A 20333-nucleotide genomic window follows, 5' to 3' on the forward strand; every position below is an offset into this window, starting at 1 on the left:
AAAGTTTTGTTTTATAATAAATCAATCATTCTGAGTTTATTGAAAGAAGCCTGGTTAAAGTCTCTTTTGTTCTGGGTATTGGTAATGAAGACAAATCCCAGGTCCTGATGGACTTCATCCTAAGGCCTTAAAAGAAGTGGCTAGTGAGATAGTTGATGCATTGGTTTTAATTTTCCAAAATTGCCTAGATTAGGGGAAGGTTCCATTACATTGGAAAATAGCAAATGTAACTCCTTGGCCAGTTAGCTTAACATCTGTCATTGGGAAAATGTTAAGAGCTATTATTTAAGATGTCATGCAGGGCACTTACAGTCAACATGGTTTTGTGAAAGGGAAATCATGTTTAACCAATTTATTGGAGTTCTTTGAAGGAGTCACATGTGCTGTAGAGAAAGGGGAACTGGTAGATATACTAAGATTTACAGAAGGCATTTGATGAAGTGCCACATCAAAGGTTATTGCAGAAACTAAAAGCTCATAGTGTAGGGAGTAACAAATTGGCATGGATAGAATATTGGCTGGCTGGCTGGCTGGCAGAAAACAGAGATGTTAGAATCACATCTTTCAAAACTATACTTTTCGTTTAAAATTTGGAAAGACATTGCATTATCTGGACACTTGGATGTTGATCAGGAGTTTTTTTTCAAAAAGGTTATAAGTTCACCTTGGAACTGTCAACAAGCATGCCTATTCCAAAAAATCATCTGACCAGCATAGTGCTTGAAGGGGGAAGAACTGTTTGTTTGTTATGAACTGCAATCACTTTAATTGATGGGGAAAAATCTGGTAAAGGCAAAGGCTAGTGATTTACTGGAAATCACATGGCAGAGTTTTGAATCTGTTGTTTTTCAAACTCAGTCTTTTGGGGGATAAGCCGAGAAGGAAGGCTGCCCTAACCGGCCGTCTCCCTGTCTTGCCTGAATATTCCATGTTGGTGATCAATCTCCCGGCAGAGAATTCTCATTTGCATATAACTTGCTTGCTTTTGGAAACCTGAAAAGCTGAGACGAGAAGCATTGATCCGGCTATATTTTCAACCACGTCGTGGCTCCTTCTGAAAGAACGTCCCGACTACTACAGTGACTAGCAATCAGCCTTCACATGAGTGAGCACCAGATTGACAGCGTTGAAACCCTGCGAACCTTATCCTTTTCTTGTAAAGTTTCTTTCCATCCACCCCTGTCTACAGAGGCTGTACTTGCTTGTCCTTTGTTTGTCTGTGTGTGTGTCTGAGTATGCTGGGGATTTTTTTTTTTTAAAGGGGATAGATGGTTATACTACCAGTTTACAATTGTGTGTTAACCAGTTCTTGCAACTTGTTAAAAAAAAGTTTTGTTTTATAATAAATCAATCATTCTGAGTTTATTGAAAGAAGCCTGGTTAAAGTCTCTTTTATTCTGGGTAATGGTAATGAAGATAAACAATTGGCCATTTTGGTGAGTGAATCAAACTTTTAAATTAATGATGTGACCTGTGGACCAGTGGGGCTAGATAAACTGCATACTTCTCCATTCCGGTTGTAATAAAGAGTTGGCGTAAATGGGTCTTTTTCTGGTTGGCAGGATGTAATGAGTGGTGTGCCACAGGGATCAGTGCTGGGGACTCAACTTTCTACAATTTATAAGAATGACTTGGATGAAGGGTCCAAAGGTATAGTTGTTACATTTGTTCATGACACAAAGATAGATAGGAAAGTAAGTTGTGAAGAGGACATAAGGAGGCTACAAGGGACATAGATAGGTTAATTGAGCGGTCAAAGATCTGCCAAATGGAGTATAATGTGGGAAAATATGAAATTGTCCCTTTTGCCAGAAAGAATAAAAAAGCTTATCATCTAAATGGTGAGAGATTGAAGACCTCTGAGATTCGGAGGGATCTGGGTGTCCTAGTGCATGAATCACAAGAGGCTAGTGTGCAGGTACAGCAAGTAATTAGGAAAACTAATAGAATGTTATTGGTTATTGCGAGGGGGATTGAATATAAAAGTAGGCAGGTTATGCTTCAATGTATAGGACACTGGTGAGACCATATCTGGAGTACTGCGTAAAGTATTGGTCCCCTTATTTAAGGAAATATGTTAATGCATTAGAAGTAGTTCAGAGAAGGTTTACCAGTCTGATACCAGAATGGGCAGGTTGTCTTACAAGGATAGGTTGGACAGGTTAGGCTTGTATCCATTGGAGTTTGGAAGAGTAAGAGGCAACATTGAAACATAGAAGATCCTGAGGGGATTTGACAGAGTGGTTGTGAAGAGTATGGCCTGAATTTTGCGCTTGTCATGCATATGCTATCGGCGTGCCCGGAAGTGGATGCGATATTCGCTCCCATCTGCGATCGCAACCTGAATGCGATTTTACGCTGGCTGGCCTGAAATGCGCACTGAAAGGGGCTCAGTGCTGCCTGTGAGGGCGGGAGCATGGCAGGCGCCGGATCCAATAGGGACCAGAGAGGGGTTTAAAAACTGCACGGGCAATTCCCTGAAGGCTGCCAGGAGTTGGTGAGGAGCCTCAGGGAGCTGTCTCCGAGAGATTTGAAATCTTTTTAGTTGGCAGGAATTATGGCCTCAGCAGCTGCTGGGCGTGCCAAGCAGGAGGGCAATGCTGGTGGCGCTCTGCTTCCCCACCGGTTCTCTGACGAGTGCCTGCGCACTTTCATGGAGCAAGTGTGAGATTCTCATGTCGCGGGATGGCAAGAGGAGGCCACCCTACCAGATGAAGGACACCTGGATGGAGATGGCTGCTCAGGTGAGCAGGCATGATGTTGTACGTTGTATATGGACTCACTGCCGGAAAAGGTTCAATGATCTTCTGCACTCCGCACGAGTACCAACTTTGCCTGGAATTGCGTGTAGATGTCTTGGAGAGTGGCTGTTCTTGTTGGTGCTCAGGGGTGTGAGATGCAGAGTGCCAAATGGAACATATTCCTGTACTGTCCAAGGCTGGGAGATGTGCCCACTTGCCTTGGGTGTGTACAAGGGCGAAGTATGCCAATCTGACAGGCACCTCAACCTGGGTCTCCTGGGTGCGGGGGGTGGGGGGTAGTGGGCGGGTGCAGTTGAGGTTGGTATAGTGTGGCAGGTAGAGGGTTGACTAATGATTGCACTTTTGTCCGTACAGGAGAACAGAAGCCACAATACGCTGGAGCCTGCGCTAACAGGTGGTGGGATGGCCAATGTCCTGATCCTTTCAAAGTTTGAGATAGACGCCCTCGACATGGAATGTAAGTGTAGAGCAAGGTCCACAGGTCATATATACAAACATACGAATTAGGAACAGGAGTAGGCCACTCGGCACCCTGAGCCTGCTCTACCATTCAATAAGATCATGGCTGATCTGATTGTAACCTCAAACCCATATTCCTGTCTACCCCTGATAACCTTTCACCCCATTGTTAATCAAGAATCTATCTAGCTCTGTCTTAAAAATATTCAAAGACTCTGCTTCCACCGCCTTTTGAGGAAGAGAGTTCCTGAGACTCAGGATGCTCTGAGAAAAAAAAATTCTCATCTCTGTCTTGAATGAGCGATCCACAAGAGGAAACATCCTCTCCACATCCACCCTGTCAAGACCCCTCAGGATCTTAAAGGTTTCAATCAAGTTGCCTGTTATTCTTCTAAACTCCAGTGGATACAAGCCTAATCTGTCCAACCTTTCCTCATAAGACAACCCACCCATTCCTAGTATTAGTCCAGTAAACCTTCTCTGAACTGCTTCCAACACATTTACATCTTATCTTAAATAAGGAGACCAGTACTGTACACAATACTCCTGATGTGGTCTCACTAGCTCCCTGTATAACTGAAGCATAATCTCCCCATGCGGAGAGGCAAGGGTCTCGGAGGAAAGTAAGAGTCTAGTGGACAGTTGAGAGACTAGGGAAGTTTGTAAGAGTTGTAGGTCCGTGGCATCTCCAATGAGATGCTCAAATCAAGAGTCCCCACTGGTCATCCAATCAGTGACTCAGTGAGGCGGTTGTCCATTGTGACAAGCGACCGCTGTGCATGCACAGTCACTTCGTTATGATATTATCAACTGATATATTCTCTTCCTCCCTCAGATGCGCTATCCTCACGATGCCTGAGAGAACTTGAAGACCCTCCCTTGACACCCAAGGAGCTGCCGACAGATGCACCCGTGTCACATCCTCTCTCCAAACCAAGCACCAGCGCAGACATAGGCATGTCGGTGAGCAATAGAGTGTGGGTTCATATACTGCATAGGGGTGAGGGGGCATCACACTCGCATGAGGAGCAGATGGAGGCAGAGAGTGCCCAGAGCGCTGACAGTCAGAGAACTAACTGTTGGAGACCAGACCCATGGATGAGCCTCTGGAGTTGTCCAGCAGGTGGAAGATGCTGGATGTCCAAAGGGATGCGTGTGAAGATCTGGAGGAGATCCCTGAGGGTGTGCCTGCCATGGTCTCTGTCCTAGAGCAGTCCATGCGAAGCGTGAGCAATGCGTTGACCCGGAGCTCCAGGGGAACAGCCTCCTCCATTGAGAGCGTGGTGACTGTCATGGAGAGGCAGCTCCAGGAATAGAATCAGGGGTTTCTGCGGTTGCGCTTGGGCCTGCAAGCCATCACACAGGCAGTGACCTCAGCAGGTCACTGTCAGTATTAGAGATGGATGAGGCACCGAATCTCTCTGCTCAGTGCCCGTCCATCAATGGTGAGCAGGGAGGTTCAAACCAACCTCACGCTGGCAGACCAGTTGCATGTCGCATCTGCAAGCTCCTCTCAGGGCACACCAGATGAAGGCAGAAGCTCCTTCACCCTTCTGCCAGTGCCCATGGCATCTGATAAGGCCATGATGACTGATGAGTGCCCAGTCATGGCGCTGGACGTCAGGCAGTGGCTGCACATGCTCCACTGGCCAGTGGATGTCCATCAAGGTCATCGAGGGCAGCACAGTCAGCAGGCTGCCTCTAATGCTTCTGCCAGTGAAGTGGGGGCACCAAGACGCAGCACTCGCAAGCAGAAGTTTAAGGCACTGTAAACACAGGAGGGCTTGTCATGGGTGATATAACCTCAGTTAATACGCGTTCTATGTACAAATTGTGTTAATGGGACCACCATATAAAGATTTCGTTATGAGCCAAGGCCTGAATGTGCTTCGTTTTTTTCACAGGTGTTAGACATGGGAGTGGCTTGTGACGGAAGGGAAGGGCTGCAAACTTTATTTCATCCAACTGAGCTGGATTGACGAAGACCCTTGGGAGTGTCTCAGGATGTATGCATCACGGCAGCTGCAAGGCTACCTGGCGCAGACCTACAAAATCTGTATCTGTGGTTGCAAACAATCTGGATATTCATAGAGTGGAACCCATTCCTGTGGCACCCAGCTCACCCACTGGCACTTTTATGGCCACATGTGTGTAATCTATGGCTCCCTGGATGTGGGGGAGCCCAGCAGTTGAAGCCTGGCTAGCTGGTTTCTTTGGAGGAGGTCCCTTTAAGGTGTAGACAATCCCCATTTGCTAGAATACAGATTGCACAGGATAGTGTATTGAAGGGGGCTCTAAGAAAGCTTCTAAGCCAAAGAGTCCTCCAGAACACACAGGAAATGCAAAGAACTGTCTGTAAACAACCTCCAACCAACTCACACCTAAATTCCTACCTACTCAAATTTCCACGGCTCTGGTCGATTTTTATCCCATCCTGGATCGAGTTTCAATCAAAAATAGGATGGCCACCCAGCTGAGTGGTCCGTGCGTCGACTGCTAAATCGCACGGGCCATGTAAAATTGCGACAATTGCCTTTTTAATGGGCTTAATTGCCCCTTTAATTGTCGGTGGGCGTGCTTCCGACTCCCATGCATGTCCCATCGACTGTAATATCGCGCGATGGCGTAGTGATGTCAGGACACCCGCCTGGCGTCTTCTCGTGTGAACTCACGTGAGTTTGGAACCATCGCGCGCCCGCTCCGAGAACGTAAAATTCTGGCCCACCTTTCCTCTTGAGAGAGAATAGAGGTCACTGCTTAAAAATAAGCGGCCACCCATTTAGGACAGAGATGAGGAATTCTTTCTCTCAGAGGGAGTGAGTCTTTGGAACTCCCTTCCTCAAAAGGGAGTGGAAGCAGAGTCTGAATATACTTAAGGCAGAGCTGGGCAGAGCCTTGATAAACAAGGGGATGAAAGGTTATCAGGGGAGGACAGGAGGTTACAATCAGATCAGCCATGAATGGTGGAATAGGCTCGAGGGGCCGAGTGGCCAACTTGTGCTCCTAGTTCGTATGTTTGTACGTTAAGCCTGTTTTCTGAAAATTTATTAAGACCTTCATGACTAATGATCACAATAATAAACAGAAACAAACACTGTGTTTCGTGGGTAGACAGCAAAATATCTTTTACACCTTATTTCATGTGGGAAGTTAAAAAAATACAATTGCTCTTAAATATTGCCTCAGGTCTCACAAGGTCATCTCAAAGCATTTCATGCACAATGAATTACTTTCAAATATTGCACTGTCGCTACGAGACAAACAGAGCAGCCATTTTGTGCACACAAGTCTCACAAATGCCCCCAAGACAAAAAGCCCAGTTAATCTACTCTGGTGGTGGTTGGTTAGGGCACCGTAAGAAAAACAGCCTGCTCTCTAAAGTGACTGTTAATTTCAATGTGGGCCATTTACAGGGAACCAGAGCTTCAATTCAATGTTCCATCTAAAGGAAAGCAGTTCTGCCGATGCAGCGCTCAGAACTATGCTGTGAAAGCCTAAATTATGTGTTGAATAGCTAGGGCTGAATTATGTGGGGCACTGGATTCCCCACCACTCTCCCCTAGTTAAAAAGTCAGGGTGGGGTTGGGGGATGGTGGAGCCTGCCGTGGAGAACACCGGCTGCCCCACAGCTACTTAATGGTTAATCGGCGTTCACTAGGCTGGGGGCAGGACTTCACCCCTTTTGGCAACCAGAGGCCAGCAGCTCTCCAGCACTTCAGGAGGGAGGCGAGAGGTGCTAGATCCAGGATTTGTCTTATGTGTATGGGTGGGGGGGTCTCGCTAGTGCCAAGATAGTGATGGGTGAGATTTGAGAGGCCATGGGTGGTGGGGGGGGGGGGGCTTGTGCCTCCAATTGGCCCAGGTGCCCATTAAGGAGGGACCCCTCCTGCCCATCACTTGCCCGCACAGAGAACCCTGACTGCAAATGGAATGATTTGGCAACAGGGTGAACTTTTCAGGTAAATACTTTAGGACAAGGCCCTCTGTAAGTTTTTGTCATCGAGAATTGCTCCAAAGTATCATGTCAATTGTAAAATCAGTAATTGAACAAAGTCCTATCATTCATACAGTGCCTTTACAGCAGTAAAATGTCCCAAGGTGTTTCACAGGAATGTTATCAGACAAAATTTGACACAGAGCCACACAAAGAAATATTAGGGCAGATGACCAAAAGCTTGGTCCAAGAGGTAGGTTTTAAGGAGCATCATAAAGGAGGGATAGAGAGGTGGAGAGGTTTAGGGAAGGACTTCTAGAGCTTAAGACCCCCAGCCTGTTGAAGAAAAGGCCATCAATGGTGGAGAATTTAAAATCAGGAATGTGCAAGAGGTCAGCATTAGAGGAGCACAGAGAGCTCACTGGGCTGTAAAGCTAGAGGGGTTTACCGAAATGGTGTGGGTGTGGAGCAGGGAGCGATTTCAAACAAGGCTGAGAATTTTAAAATCAATGTGTTGCTGGCCCATGAGCCAATGTAGTTCAGCAGAGCACAGGCTAAATGCCAGCGAGTTAGGTGCCAGTTAGGAGTTTTGGATGAGCTCAGGTTTATATAGGAAGCAAGACTGGAGGGCAGCCAGAAGAGCAGAATGTCTAGAGGTAGCAAAGGCAGTAATACTTAGTATTCCTGATCCACACCTAATTTTGATATGTGCATAAAACATGTGCATAAACTGGTTCATCAGCAATTGCTCTGAGTTTAAACTAATAAAACTTACAGCAAAATCTGAAGTGAAGCTCCATTGTTGCTCAGGATGATTGTATGTTGGCTCACTCCGCACTAAGCTGAGGGTAAAGGTCAATCCTGGGTGATCAGCTGACATAACCATGGAGCTGAGAGGTGATGCTGGAAAGGACAGATTGTTTTAGGGCACCTCAAAAACACTGCACTACAAACAGTAAAATAAATACATGTTTGCTATTAACACCTTGCTCAGTAACATCTTCCATTTTCAAATGAATAAAATTACTCCTGTTCTCCAGTGTCTCAGCAATATTTTCCAGTAAAAAACCTCATCCACACGGGCCAGGAAATTTCGAGGTCTGGTCCCTGCACTGGACCAAATTAGAAACATGGAATCATAGGCCAGGATTTTCCCCTCGGCGATTGGGGGTGGGGCCCGCTCGCCGAGGGGAAAATAACGTGGGATGACGTCGGGAGGAATCTAAATCTTCAGGAAGGCGGGCAGACAGTGAAATCAGCTGTCCGCCGGCCGACCTGTCAATGGCCAATTAATGCCATTGACAGGCTCATTAAGATAGTTAAATGCCCTGCCCGGCCAACCTTAAGGCTGGTGGGCAGGCCAGGAGCCCATGGCCTGTAGATTATTAATGAACCTTCATCCACTGGCGGGATGAAGTCTCATTACCGTTTTGTAAAAATTTAATAAATTTTATGAGTTTATTATCAACATGTCCCATCTTGTGTGACGTTGTCACATGAGGGGGACATGTTAATAATTTTAAAATGTCTGTAGTTTTTGACTTTACTTACCTTTCACTAAACTCCCTGAGACAGGACTTTGCCTCAGGGATCAGTGCGCTCTTTTGTGCGCATGCGCGAAAGAGTGCACTTTGACAGTTGGGGATTCCCTACCACACCCCCGCACCCCCCCCCTCCCCAACCACACAGGAAGCGCATAGCACTTCCTGTCGGGTAAGCCGCTAGGCAGGCCTTAATTGGCCCGCCCACTCAAAATGGCGGCGGGCCCCGTTTTGGTGGCGGGGTTCGGCTGCCCGCCCACTGCCAAGCCGGTGGGACCTGCCCGCTAACCAAGGGCTAAATTCTGCCTATAGAGTAGTTACAGCATAGAGGGAGGCCATTCAGGCCATTGAGTCTATGCCGGCTCTTAGAAAGAACAATTTTGCTACTTCCATCTTCCAGCCCTCTTCCTTTACCCCCACAATTTTTTTCCCTTCAGGTATTTATCCAATTCTCCTTTGAAGGCTGCAATTGATCCTGCCTCCACCACACTCTCAGGCAGCACATTCCAGATCCCAACCATGTTTCTTCTCATGTTGCCTTCGGCCTGTTTGCCAATCACCTCTGGTTCTTGACCATTCTGCTAATGGGAACAGTTTCTCTCTATCTACTCTGTCTAGACCTTTTGTGATATTGATTTCTAGAGGTATCGCAAATGATCTTTGATCCCCTGAGTATAGAATAGGAAAACATTAATTCAGATACTGGCACCTCATGGTAATCTAGTGATCACCTGTTAGAAAATGTGTAGGAGTGAACGCGGGTGGTGATATGAAACAGTTTGCTAAAACTCATCGTAAAAGTTAACACTCGAATTACAGTCACAGGTATGCCCATGAAGTAGTACTTGGAATCATAGAATAGTGCAGCCAAAAAGGAGGCCATTCAGCCCTTTGAATCTGCACGGCTCTCTCAAAGAGCATTCCAATTAGTCCGACTCCCCTCTTCTTTCGCCACATCCCTGCAATTCTTTCTCGTTCAAGTATTTATTCAATTCCCCTTTGAAAACTCTGATTGAATTGGTGTCCGCCACCCTATCAGAGAGTGAATTTCAAATCCTAGTTACCTGTTATGTAAAAAGGAAGAAGTGAGTGTCTTCAGGAGAGAAGAAAAGGGCAAAGAAACTCACTCACCAGGATGCAACATAACAAAGAGGCCGCGGAATCGTGCGTCTGTACGGAAGTTCACAACCAAGCGTCCTTCACTGTTGATCCGCATGCTCGTTGGGTAAAGGGCACCTGTTGGCAGACATCAGGCATGGTTATAAATTTAGGGGGAGCAAAAGAGTCCAAAACAGTGAATATTATTATGTGGAACTGACAGCTCAAACCTGCTGTAATGTCATCTGATGTATAATAAGGTGTGCTGACATTAAGATGAATACAGTGAATGAAAATACAACAGTATGAACCCATCCCAGCACTCCACGTTAACAGACAACTGTTATTTCACTAAACTCCTCATTCCAACAGTCTTAAGTTAGGCACGTGATCTGTTGAACTATATTGGAAATTCTACTTCTAAAATACCTGGTTAGATAAGTCAAACTCCTTTTATTCAGTTGATCTGCTCTGTGAATGTGCAGAGAGAAAATCAAACCACAGAAGTAACTTGGCATAATAATACAAGCAAAATACTGCAGGTACTGGAAATCTAAAACAAAAACAGAAAATGCCTGGAAAAACTCAGCAGATCTGGCAGCAACTGCGGACAGAGAAACAGAGTTGACATTTCGAGTCCAATATGACTCTTCTTCGGAACTGACAGTCAGTAACTGTCACGTAACCACAGTATTGTATGGCAAATGTTAGCTCAAGACTATGGGGTGGAATTGTTATCCTCGAGGTGGGTAGTGGGAGTTGGCGTAATTCCTGGCTCGGCTTGCCTGCCTCAGGATAAAGTGCCAGGAAAGACCGGATTTTCATTATGGGGGTACGGGCGCAGCTGCAGTCGGGCCAGATGAGCCAGGAAATAGTTTGGAGGCAGCCACAGGGACTGCCGGGTGCGGAGGAGGGCTGTTTAAAAGGCCCGCCTTGGTGCTGTGAGACTTTGTCCCGGTTAAAATGAAAATATTAAGGCCCTCACCCCCATCTCACTCCTCATGCCCCATCCATGCCACCTCATGGCCCTTCACCCACCCCCTATGGCCCCATGCCAAGGTGGTCATCTTCTGAGATTCTATAGACTCTGGAACAGTTCCTACAGATTGGAGGGTAGCTAATGTAACCCCACTATTTAAAAAGGGAGGCAGAGAGAAAACAGGGAATTATAGACCAGTCAGCCTGACCTCGGTGGTGGGGAAAATTCTAGAGTCCATTATAGAAGATTTAATACTGAGCACCTGGAACACAGTGGCAGAATCGGATAGAATCAGCATGGATTTATGAAAGGGAAATCATGATTGACAAAACTACTGGAATTTTTCGAGGATGTAACTAGCAGAGTTGATGAGGGAGAGCCAGTGGATGTGGTTCATTTGGACTTTCAGAAGGCTTTTGACAAAGTCCCACATAAGAGATTGGCTTGAAAAATTAAAGCGCATGGGATTGGGGGTAGTGTATTGGGATGGATAGAAAACTGGTTGGCAGACAGGAAACAAAGAGTAAGAATAAATGGGTCTTTTTCCGAATGGCAGGCAATGATTAGTGGGGTACCGCAGGGATCGGTGCTGGGACCCCAGTTATTCGCAATATATATTAATGATTTAGATGAGGGAATTAAATGTAATATCTCCAAATTTGCAGATGACACATAGCTGGGTGGGAGGGTGAGCTGTGAGGAGGATGCAGAGATGCTTCAGTGTGATTTGGACAAGCTGAGTGAGTGGGCAGATGCATGGCAGATGCAGTATATTGTGGATAAATGTGAGGTTATCCATTTTGGTAGCAAAAACAGGAAGGCAGATTATTATCTGAATGGCTATAAATTGAGAGAGGGGAATGTGCAACGAGACCTGGGTGTCCTTGTACACCAGTCGCTGAAGGTAAACATGCAGGTACAACAGGTGGTAAAGAAGACAAATGATATGTTGACCTTCATAGCCAGAGGATTTGAAGACAGGAACAGGGATGTCTTGCTGCAATTGTACAGGGCCTTGGTGAGACCACACCTGGAATATTGTGAGCAGTTTTGATCTCCTTATCTGAGGAAGGATGTACTTGCTATAGAGGGAGTGCAGCGAAGGTTTACCCGACTGATTCCTGGGATGGCGGGACTGACATATGAGGAGAGATTGAGTCGATTAGGATTATATTCGCTGGAGTTCAGAAGAATGAGGGGGATCTCATAGAAACCTATACAATTCTAACAGGACTAGACAGGGTAGATGCAGGAAGGATGTTCCCGATGGTGGGGGAGTCCAGAGCCAGGGGTCACAGTCTGAGGATATGTGGTAGACCATTTAGGACTGAGATGAGGTGAAATTTCTTCACCCAGAGAATGGTGAGCCTGTGAACCACGGAAAGTAGTTGAGACCAAAACTTTGTATGCTTTCAAGAAGGAGTTAGATATAGCTCCTGGGGCGAAAGGGTTCAAAGGGTATGGGGAGAAAGTGGGAGCAGGCTATTGAGTTGGATGATCAGCCATGATCATAATGAATGGCAGAGCAGGCTCGAAGGGCCAAATGGCCTACATCTGCTCCTAGTTTCTATGTATGCCCCTCACCCGCTCACTTTGGCCCCTCATGCTGAGCTATGGTACTTTCATGCCCTTTCAACCACTATACACTGTATTGAACCATTGAACATTACAGTAACAACAGGATGTGCAAAAAAAAGTTTGGGAAAAAAGTAATTCATTGGTAACTTTCCACTTAAAAAAAAGCTCCTTTTTACTACAGGCCAATAAACGTCTTGATCGTACAGACCATTCAAAATATTAATAGCTAAAATGGTAAGCACTTGAAAACTTGTGCAAATAAACATTGTGCATTAACAGAAGAGATCAGGGAGCCAGAGTTATCAATCAAGCAATGTTTCCTCTGGGGCTCAGGTGTTTCAGTACTCTAATGGATTTCTGGGCTCTCAGCCAAGCCTCATTATGCATTTTTGCCTTTTTTTTACACATCCTATTGTCTCTATAGTATATGTTCAATTATTTTAACAAGCTACTCTACAGTAGAACAATCCTTGAGTCATACTTAACAGTAAAGAAGCTGCTTTTACATATACTTTCACTTATTTCCAAGTAACTAACTTAATTGTAAGAGAAAACTTTCAACCAATACTTTTTTTAGCAACAACAAAGTGATGATAAAGCTTACAAATTATTAATTGGAATAGATTTTGCTCAAAGCTTTGAGAAGCCATGTGCTTTCTTTCAATATTGACACAGGGGCCTGGATATAGTGGTGGAAGCACATGACCTACTGAGCCTGTAAGCTGGAGTCTGGGTGGGGGTGGGAGAACCCGCTTTGGTGGAAGGCAAGACCTGGGGTTGCATCTTGTCACAATTAAGGACAGTCGCCAAGAGCTGCCAGCTAATCAGAGGGCTGGGAGTCCAGAGGAGGTGGCCACTATTGGGGCTGCACCTAAAAAATGAGGATGTATTAATGTATCAAGCAGATAAGTGCCTTGTGTGCTCTCACTGGCCTTCCTGCCTGAGTAGCCTGCTCAATGCCCTTAATTGGATGTGGCTCCTCGAACCTGTTAGACAATAGTAAAGGCTGAGGCTCCTCCACTTTTATCTTCTGGGTCCCCATAGCTGCCTCACTCGCAGTCACACCCTCCTGTCCCTGACCAAATCAGAAGACCCTATTCTAAGCGGTGTGACTGCCTCCTGGAACAAAGTGTCCAGGTAACTTTCTCCCTCCCTGATGCACCACAGTGTCTGCTGCTCAGCCTCCAGCTCAACAACTCTGAGCCGAAGCTCCTCAAGCCATAGACAATTACTGCAGATGCGCTTGCTCTGGATCACATTCCGCAGTTGCATCACATCACCTGCCCTACCTTCTATATTATGTGTTATTTCATTTGCTTTTCTTAATGAATTTATAATTAATAAACACCTGCTAGTAAACCTTACTACTACTAATAAAACCTTACAATTACCAATAAATTAATGTGAGGATAAACAAGCAAACTATTCATTAACCAATCTGTTTTCTTGTGATGTCACACTTTGATTTCTCTCAGAATATGGCCCCTCCGCTCTGGAGCCACAGACTGGGCTGGATTAGATAGCTCTTCTAGATTGTGATTAGTGCCTCCAGGTCCTCCTTACAATTGTTCCTTTTTTCACCCTGCTAGCTACAACCTCAAAAGATTCTAGACAGATTTACAAAACATGATTTCCCATTCATAAACCTGTGTTGACTCTGCCCAATCATATTAAGACTTTTTGCGTGCCCTGTTATTATGTCCCTAATATCAGGAAAATTGCGTGATTTTCTGATCTTTCTCTATGTACAAAGCATTGCTAGCAGTGTGGGGTCTTGCAAAATTTACCTAAAATAGCAGAAGCAAATTACTGATGAGAAGATATCCTTATAAAATTTTTCCTCACCAAACTGAACTTGCTGATATTAACTATTAGAAATAGTAAGGCAATTTCTGGCAATCACTAACCCTGCAATTCTGCTTCTGGTGGGCTGCCAATTCCATCCCTCCACAAGATGGCAGTGTCGTACACAAAAGTCAAGCGAAGCTCCGACTGCAGGTCAAAGTGCTGCCAGCCACCAACACCCACCGGGGAATGGAAAACGTAGGAGACGTAAAGAGGCACTCGCAGAGTCACATAGGACTGCACAAGGTTCAAAACCTAATAAGGCAGAAAGAAAAGCCCAAAAATTTTTTTTAGCACATTAGATACCAGCCATCACTAAATATAAAACATAATAGTGTCCCTTTAGAAAAGCCCAAAAATAGAATGTGTTGCTTTAAGAACGGTGGCATTACTGCAGAATTTTGTTGCTTTACGTTATTTCTTTTCTTTTTTCTTTAAAATATACACATTCAAACACACACACACACTTTTCTATACTTATTGCATTTGATAGGTTTACAGTATTGGATACTACGCGGTTTTGTCAAAGTGAATCTATGTTGAACTGTACAAATCCTTTTTAAATGATTTCGTGCAAAGTCCTGTCACCATTGTTAGCTGAAGGCTGTACACTTACTGGTCAGAAAGGTGGTTGGATTTTTTTTCACCACAAAGGTGCTTTTCTTAAAATGCTATATCACCTGGATATTCCTGATTATGAAAGGTGATCTACATTTACCAAGCTTGTATTTAATCCTTTGTCATAGCACGGTGAATGTGCAAAATGGATTACCTCGAGAGGTAGATTCTACGGTTAATTATAAGAAAAAAGTAGGTAGATGTTTGGTCAGGAAAATGACGAGGTGGGTGAGAGACAGGATGATATACAGCACGGTATTTTCAAAATTTCTGAGACCGGCATAAAAGCCCATAATGATCTTTCCCAGGCATGTACATTCCATGCTTGAAGGAACTGAAGTCCCCGATTTAAAGTTTATCTGCTTTACCTGGATAATCAAGATTACACAGTACTAATTCTGCTCACTCTCTCAAAGCAGAAACTCCTACCCTGTAGACCTGCCATTTTATATCTGGGAGAAATATCAATTTGTAAAAGACCAGAGCTGTCCCCCAGCTACCTTTGTTTTCTATCTACATTTCTGACAAATATCTGCACTGCTTTGAACCTCGCAATTTCCAGGTTATTTCATATTAGTTAAAGTGAAACTGGGCAACTGTAATCAAGAGATGTTGCATTGTCACAAAAGAATAAAAGGTAGAATTTAGGATCTGCAGGCATAAATTCTTAATGTTTAATAAGAGCTTTACAGACAGGATTATTGATTAGCTTTGAGACATGGTCCCAGTTTCTGAATATCCTTCAGGCAACAAGCATCTGACAAGGATAAAGACCACACTTTACAAACAGTACGTACTCAAGCTTTAGAAAACAAGCATTCACTGTCACCACAAGTATCAGTACTATCCAGGGATCCAAATTACCGGTCATGAACAGTGACTCAGTCTAACTTTGAGCTTTAACCATGAGTTATAGGAAATAAGAAGCAAAGCAACAAGTTGAATCAAATGACAGTTAGGTTAAAATTCAACTTTTCATGCACACTACTGTCTAAAGTAGTGAATCTGTGCCTTGACAATTAATTTCCATTTATCTAATGACTGCACACTGGCAATGTATCACAGCTGACTGTCACTTTGGTACAGAGACACGAAGCACAACCTACTTCAGTAATAATTACAGTTATTTCTCGATGATCAAAGTTCATTTTCCCAGTGAACTAATTAGCAGAGCACCATTCCAAAGTCATCATATAGCTTAATAAATATCAAATATCATGCAATACACTTAGTATTTTTACATCAGGTAGAACAGTGCTTGCTCACAACAGATTTTATCAGTGTGGCTGAATGGCAATTTATTTATTTTCCACTTCACATATTAGAAATGAATCAGTATAATGACTATTGGCTAATTAGACTCAATTAAATTTTTAATGATGGTTGTGCCTGGGCTTCCCTTCAATCAGGTTATCTAGAAGCTGGAGGGAAGGTAGGGAAAACTTGCTGGGTGGTGGTGTGGGGTGTTGCTTTCTGTTGAGACACAGGCAGAATTAAGTTACTTTAATATTAGAGTCATAGAGTCATTGCAGCACAGAAAGAGGCCAATCTGCTCATCGATTCTGCTCAGGTGAGTAACGTGGTGAACTAGACCTCTAGTGAATTCCAGCAAATTTCCTTTTGGGTTAGAGCCAATTATGACAGATCTGAATGTCAAAACCTGGTGCAATCAGCATCAATCCTAGTAAAGCTGCGAGACACACTTTGTTGGAGAGGATCCTTATGTTTGCAGGTGATGGAGACATCATCAACAGGTGCACCATTAACAAGTGTCCATAACACATTAACGGAGAGCTCTTATCTGCACTTCCTAAAAGGATAGGGATGATTGGATACAAATGAAAGGCAACAAGCAGAGGGATATTGAAAGTGAATTGCTAAACATTCAATGTTTGTGTGCCTTTCTGGTGGTTTTATATATCTTACACATATCCTCTCTGTTGGCCTCTACCCCAAAAATTGAAAACTACTAGATCCCCTGAAACTATTAAAAGAACTTATTTGGACAAGTGTTGGTAGAAGAATGTTAGAGGAGTTTTCCCAAAAAGTAAAGACTTTGATTGTTGCATTAGTTAACTAAAGTTCAAGAACAAGAACAAGTCCATAAAACAACACAGTAAAAGACAAACAAAAGTTGGCAAACCATTACACCGGACTTAAGGGAAAACGTCTTTGCTTGCAGAGTTCTGAGCTGCACGATCATTCTCTTATCAACTGTAGGAAATGACAGCGGGCAAAAGAACCTCCTTATCATCAGCAGACATCAAAGGGAAGCGTCACTGAGACGCACGGTTTGTTTTAAAATCTAGCCCTTCACACCTCGGCAACAAAAGCAGGGAGATAATGCATTTCCATTTATGTCAAGAAGCTGTAGTTATCTGAAAGCAGCCCTTCAACAGGGCGGCTGGGGCCCTTTGATTCCCGCTGCTGATAAAAGTGAGACGGCTGTGGCTGCCACAGTTCAACAAATGATCTCAGACCCTGTGCTTACAACTGGGTAAATAAAAAGCTGCTTTGTCAGTGGCGACCAAAATAACACAGGTTACTGTTTCGTTGATATACTTCTTGCACTTGAAATATTCAGAGACTGCCAAACCATCAAAATTAAATTTTCTCCCTTTTTATTTGCAGTATTTTCTACCTTTCCTCAATACTTCCTCCCAACATACTCCTCTAATAATCCTGCATGTAGTTGTTTGGTAGCACAGAACTTGAGTTTGATGAAAAAAGACACATGCTGTCGAAGCTTTTCATCTTGCACTCATCAGGACAACTCACAAGAATACCAAATTGTAAAAGGAACAACAAATTATATCATATGAGAAGTAAGTGCTGATTGGATGGCAAATGAACTCTGATTGGTAGAGTCATTATCATGGGGAATGCACCAGTAACTAACAACTGACAGTTAACTTCCAAACTTTGTTTAAATTCAAATCAGACAGGTTGACTCTGATCAGTCAAGGCATTGCCCTGGGGAATGAACCAGGGAATAGCTGTCCCGTAAGCTTCTATTTAGTTAAAAAAAAGATGCAATATGTGTATGTTCCCTTTGTCTGCAAGGGACAGGGCTGCATGAATTGTTGTTCCCTTTACAATTTGGTATTCTTGCAAATTGTTCTGATGAGTGCAAGACAAAAAGCTTCAACAGCATGTCTCTTTTTTCAGCAATGATACTGCAAGTATGGATTAGTGAAATCTCCAACTCCTTTTGGAGGAGGGAGGTAGGAAAGAGGTAGTGCAACAAGCCTCTTCATTTGGCTCAGCTTAAAGTATCTGCTAGAAATGCAATCAAACCTTTTGTATGTAATAACCTAAGATTGTGACCTTCAGAAAATGCCAGATAAAAGGCTGAATGCTTTGTTGTTGCAGGTGAAATGGGACCATTGTAGACCTGATGTCCAGATTCTGCCACCCACCTAACACCACAATGGATTCCTTTATATTGTAATACTGCCAGCAACTCACATCAACATTAAAGTAAGACTGATCAGAAAACAGGCTAAAATGTTAGGTTAAATCATAAAGAAAGAATTGAGTCCATTTTGTTGAATTCTAAGAAAGTTATTTTAAAAAGATAACACATGTATATATTAGCGGGGTAACAATAGAGTAAAATAAAATAATAGCCCGAATGAAGCTTCATTGGTGCAGGTATGGTGCGTCTATATGCTGCACTATAGAACAGCCAAGCTGTCTCAGAAACAGGCAATGGAGATAGGATGGAGGGAAACTGCAAAAAAAATAATAAAATCAGAGGTTTAGTCAGCCAGAGCTGTTCTGGCACTTCTACACATGATAGAGGACAGAGTATAGGGCCTCTCAGCTGGGAAATTCTGAACAGGAAGCTCAGGAGGAAGAAAGGCAATAAGAAGGAAATAAAGATGGGATCAAGGGTAAACTAAAATTTCAAAGGAGAGCATTCATCACAATATCTATGAAACCTAGAAGTAAAATCCTTACAAGAATGAGTAGGCAGGATGCAGCTTATGGCAAAGAATTCAAAACAAGACACAATCTCAGATCTCAGCCATACTCAAGACATGTGGGGTTATACAAAGAGCTGACAAACAAAAGGATCCAAGCTCTGCCTGTCTACATGTGGCTCAACCTTCTGCATGGTGTTGTGTTACAGTAAAACCTCATCCCGACATAGCAAGGCTTTGTTCACCATCTAAAAGAGAATCAGTAAAGCAATGAGGCATTAAACAGACACCCACATAGTGTAGAAGAGGGATGATCTGGCAGTATTTATCAACAAATTATTCCATTCCTACAACAAACTAAGCTTTTTCCCTCAGTCATTTCAAATGGGTAACAAGGTATAAAAGGGTATCTTGATTTCAGTTTTATACAGTGATAATTAAAAAAGGCATCTAAAAATGCACAAATAGTGATTTACTGCAGCCTATGGGCAAGACCTGCTTGCTCTGGTTAAATGAAAACAATTTGAATTAATCAAAACTGATCCTAAATGATAGCTTTGTCTGTACAGATGTTCCTATTAACTGCAAAGTGACTGCAATGATGTGAGTCAAAAAATGAAAACATTGGATTAGTGTTCATTCTATAATTATTGGATATCAGGGTCGACAATGTGCACGTCTAATACATAAACAAAACTATTTTGAAAATAGTTTGAACAGGATATGTTCTGTATTGATGGGCGTGATAGTGAGTCAATTGCATGTGTGCCTAGAAATCGATGTTGATTATATTCGGCAGCACACCCTAAGCCCCTAGGACCATACCTAACATAAGCCACCGCCTTCAGGAGAATGTTGGAGAGGCGTGTAAATTGAAATACATAATGTTTGGCCACTTCATTTTTTAAAAAATATAAACATCTGCATCATAACTTTTATTTGTTTAAGAAAGATATGTGACACAAAAACAAACTTTGCCAAGGAGGAGAAGCTGTTCATACCTGGCCATCGGTTCCAATAGTGCCACCACAGTCTGTGAGCAGCTCAGACATGTCATAGAAACTCTCAAACTCCCAGAGACAAGCTTCAAGGTTGAGGTTTCGGTAGAAGCGAAGTGTAGAAGGTCCACGCAAAGATGAGCTATACTGGTATGGAGCAGTCTCTCCAATCACCTCAGGGTTTTTTGTGGAATCTGACAAAAAGCCATAATGAGTCTTCACTTCATTGTAGTCCAGCAGATTAGAGCACTTGTGGTTTCCAACCCGAGTACCATCAGGGCTAAGAGTAAGTTCAAAGTTAGACAGCTGGCGTGTGGAGATAACAGGGAGCATACCTGAAACAAAAATAGTGAATGGAACACATTAATCAGACATCTGGAGTCTTTTTTTAAACTAAGCATTTACTGATTATTTTTCATTTTGATTCCCCCCATTTTGACCGCCATTCTGGGCAGGGTTCCACTAATGGCTGCTTTTCAGCCAATCTGTCATTAGGAGGAGTGTGAGGGAGCCTCAGGGGCCTTGATATTAACTACCCCGCCTCCCCCCCCCACACCCCCCCCTCGCCTCGCCTCATCCCAAAGACCTAATTTCC

At 43.6% G+C, this 20333-nt stretch overlaps 1 protein-coding gene across 1 annotated transcript in view; it reads right to left on the reverse strand.

Moving 5' to 3' along the window:
- LOC121284011 (FRAS1-related extracellular matrix protein 2-like) overlaps nucleotides 1-20333 on the reverse strand; it is a 277796-nt gene that overhangs the window by 23299 nt on the left and 234164 nt on the right. Inside the window, exons 16-19 of the mRNA XM_041198924.1 lie at nucleotides 19742-20073; nucleotides 14259-14451; nucleotides 9828-9932; nucleotides 7931-8058 (exon numbers count right to left, since the gene is read on the reverse strand). Of these exons, the coding sequence (XP_041054858.1) occupies nucleotides 7931-8058; nucleotides 9828-9932; nucleotides 14259-14451; nucleotides 19742-20073 (758 nt within the window). The remainder of the gene's footprint in view (nucleotides 1-7930; nucleotides 8059-9827; nucleotides 9933-14258; nucleotides 14452-19741; nucleotides 20074-20333) is intronic.

Source organism: Carcharodon carcharias, chromosome 11 (assembly GCF_017639515.1).
Source record: "Carcharodon carcharias isolate sCarCar2 chromosome 11, sCarCar2.pri, whole genome shotgun sequence".
NCBI lineage: Eukaryota > Metazoa > Chordata > Chondrichthyes > Lamniformes > Lamnidae > Carcharodon > Carcharodon carcharias.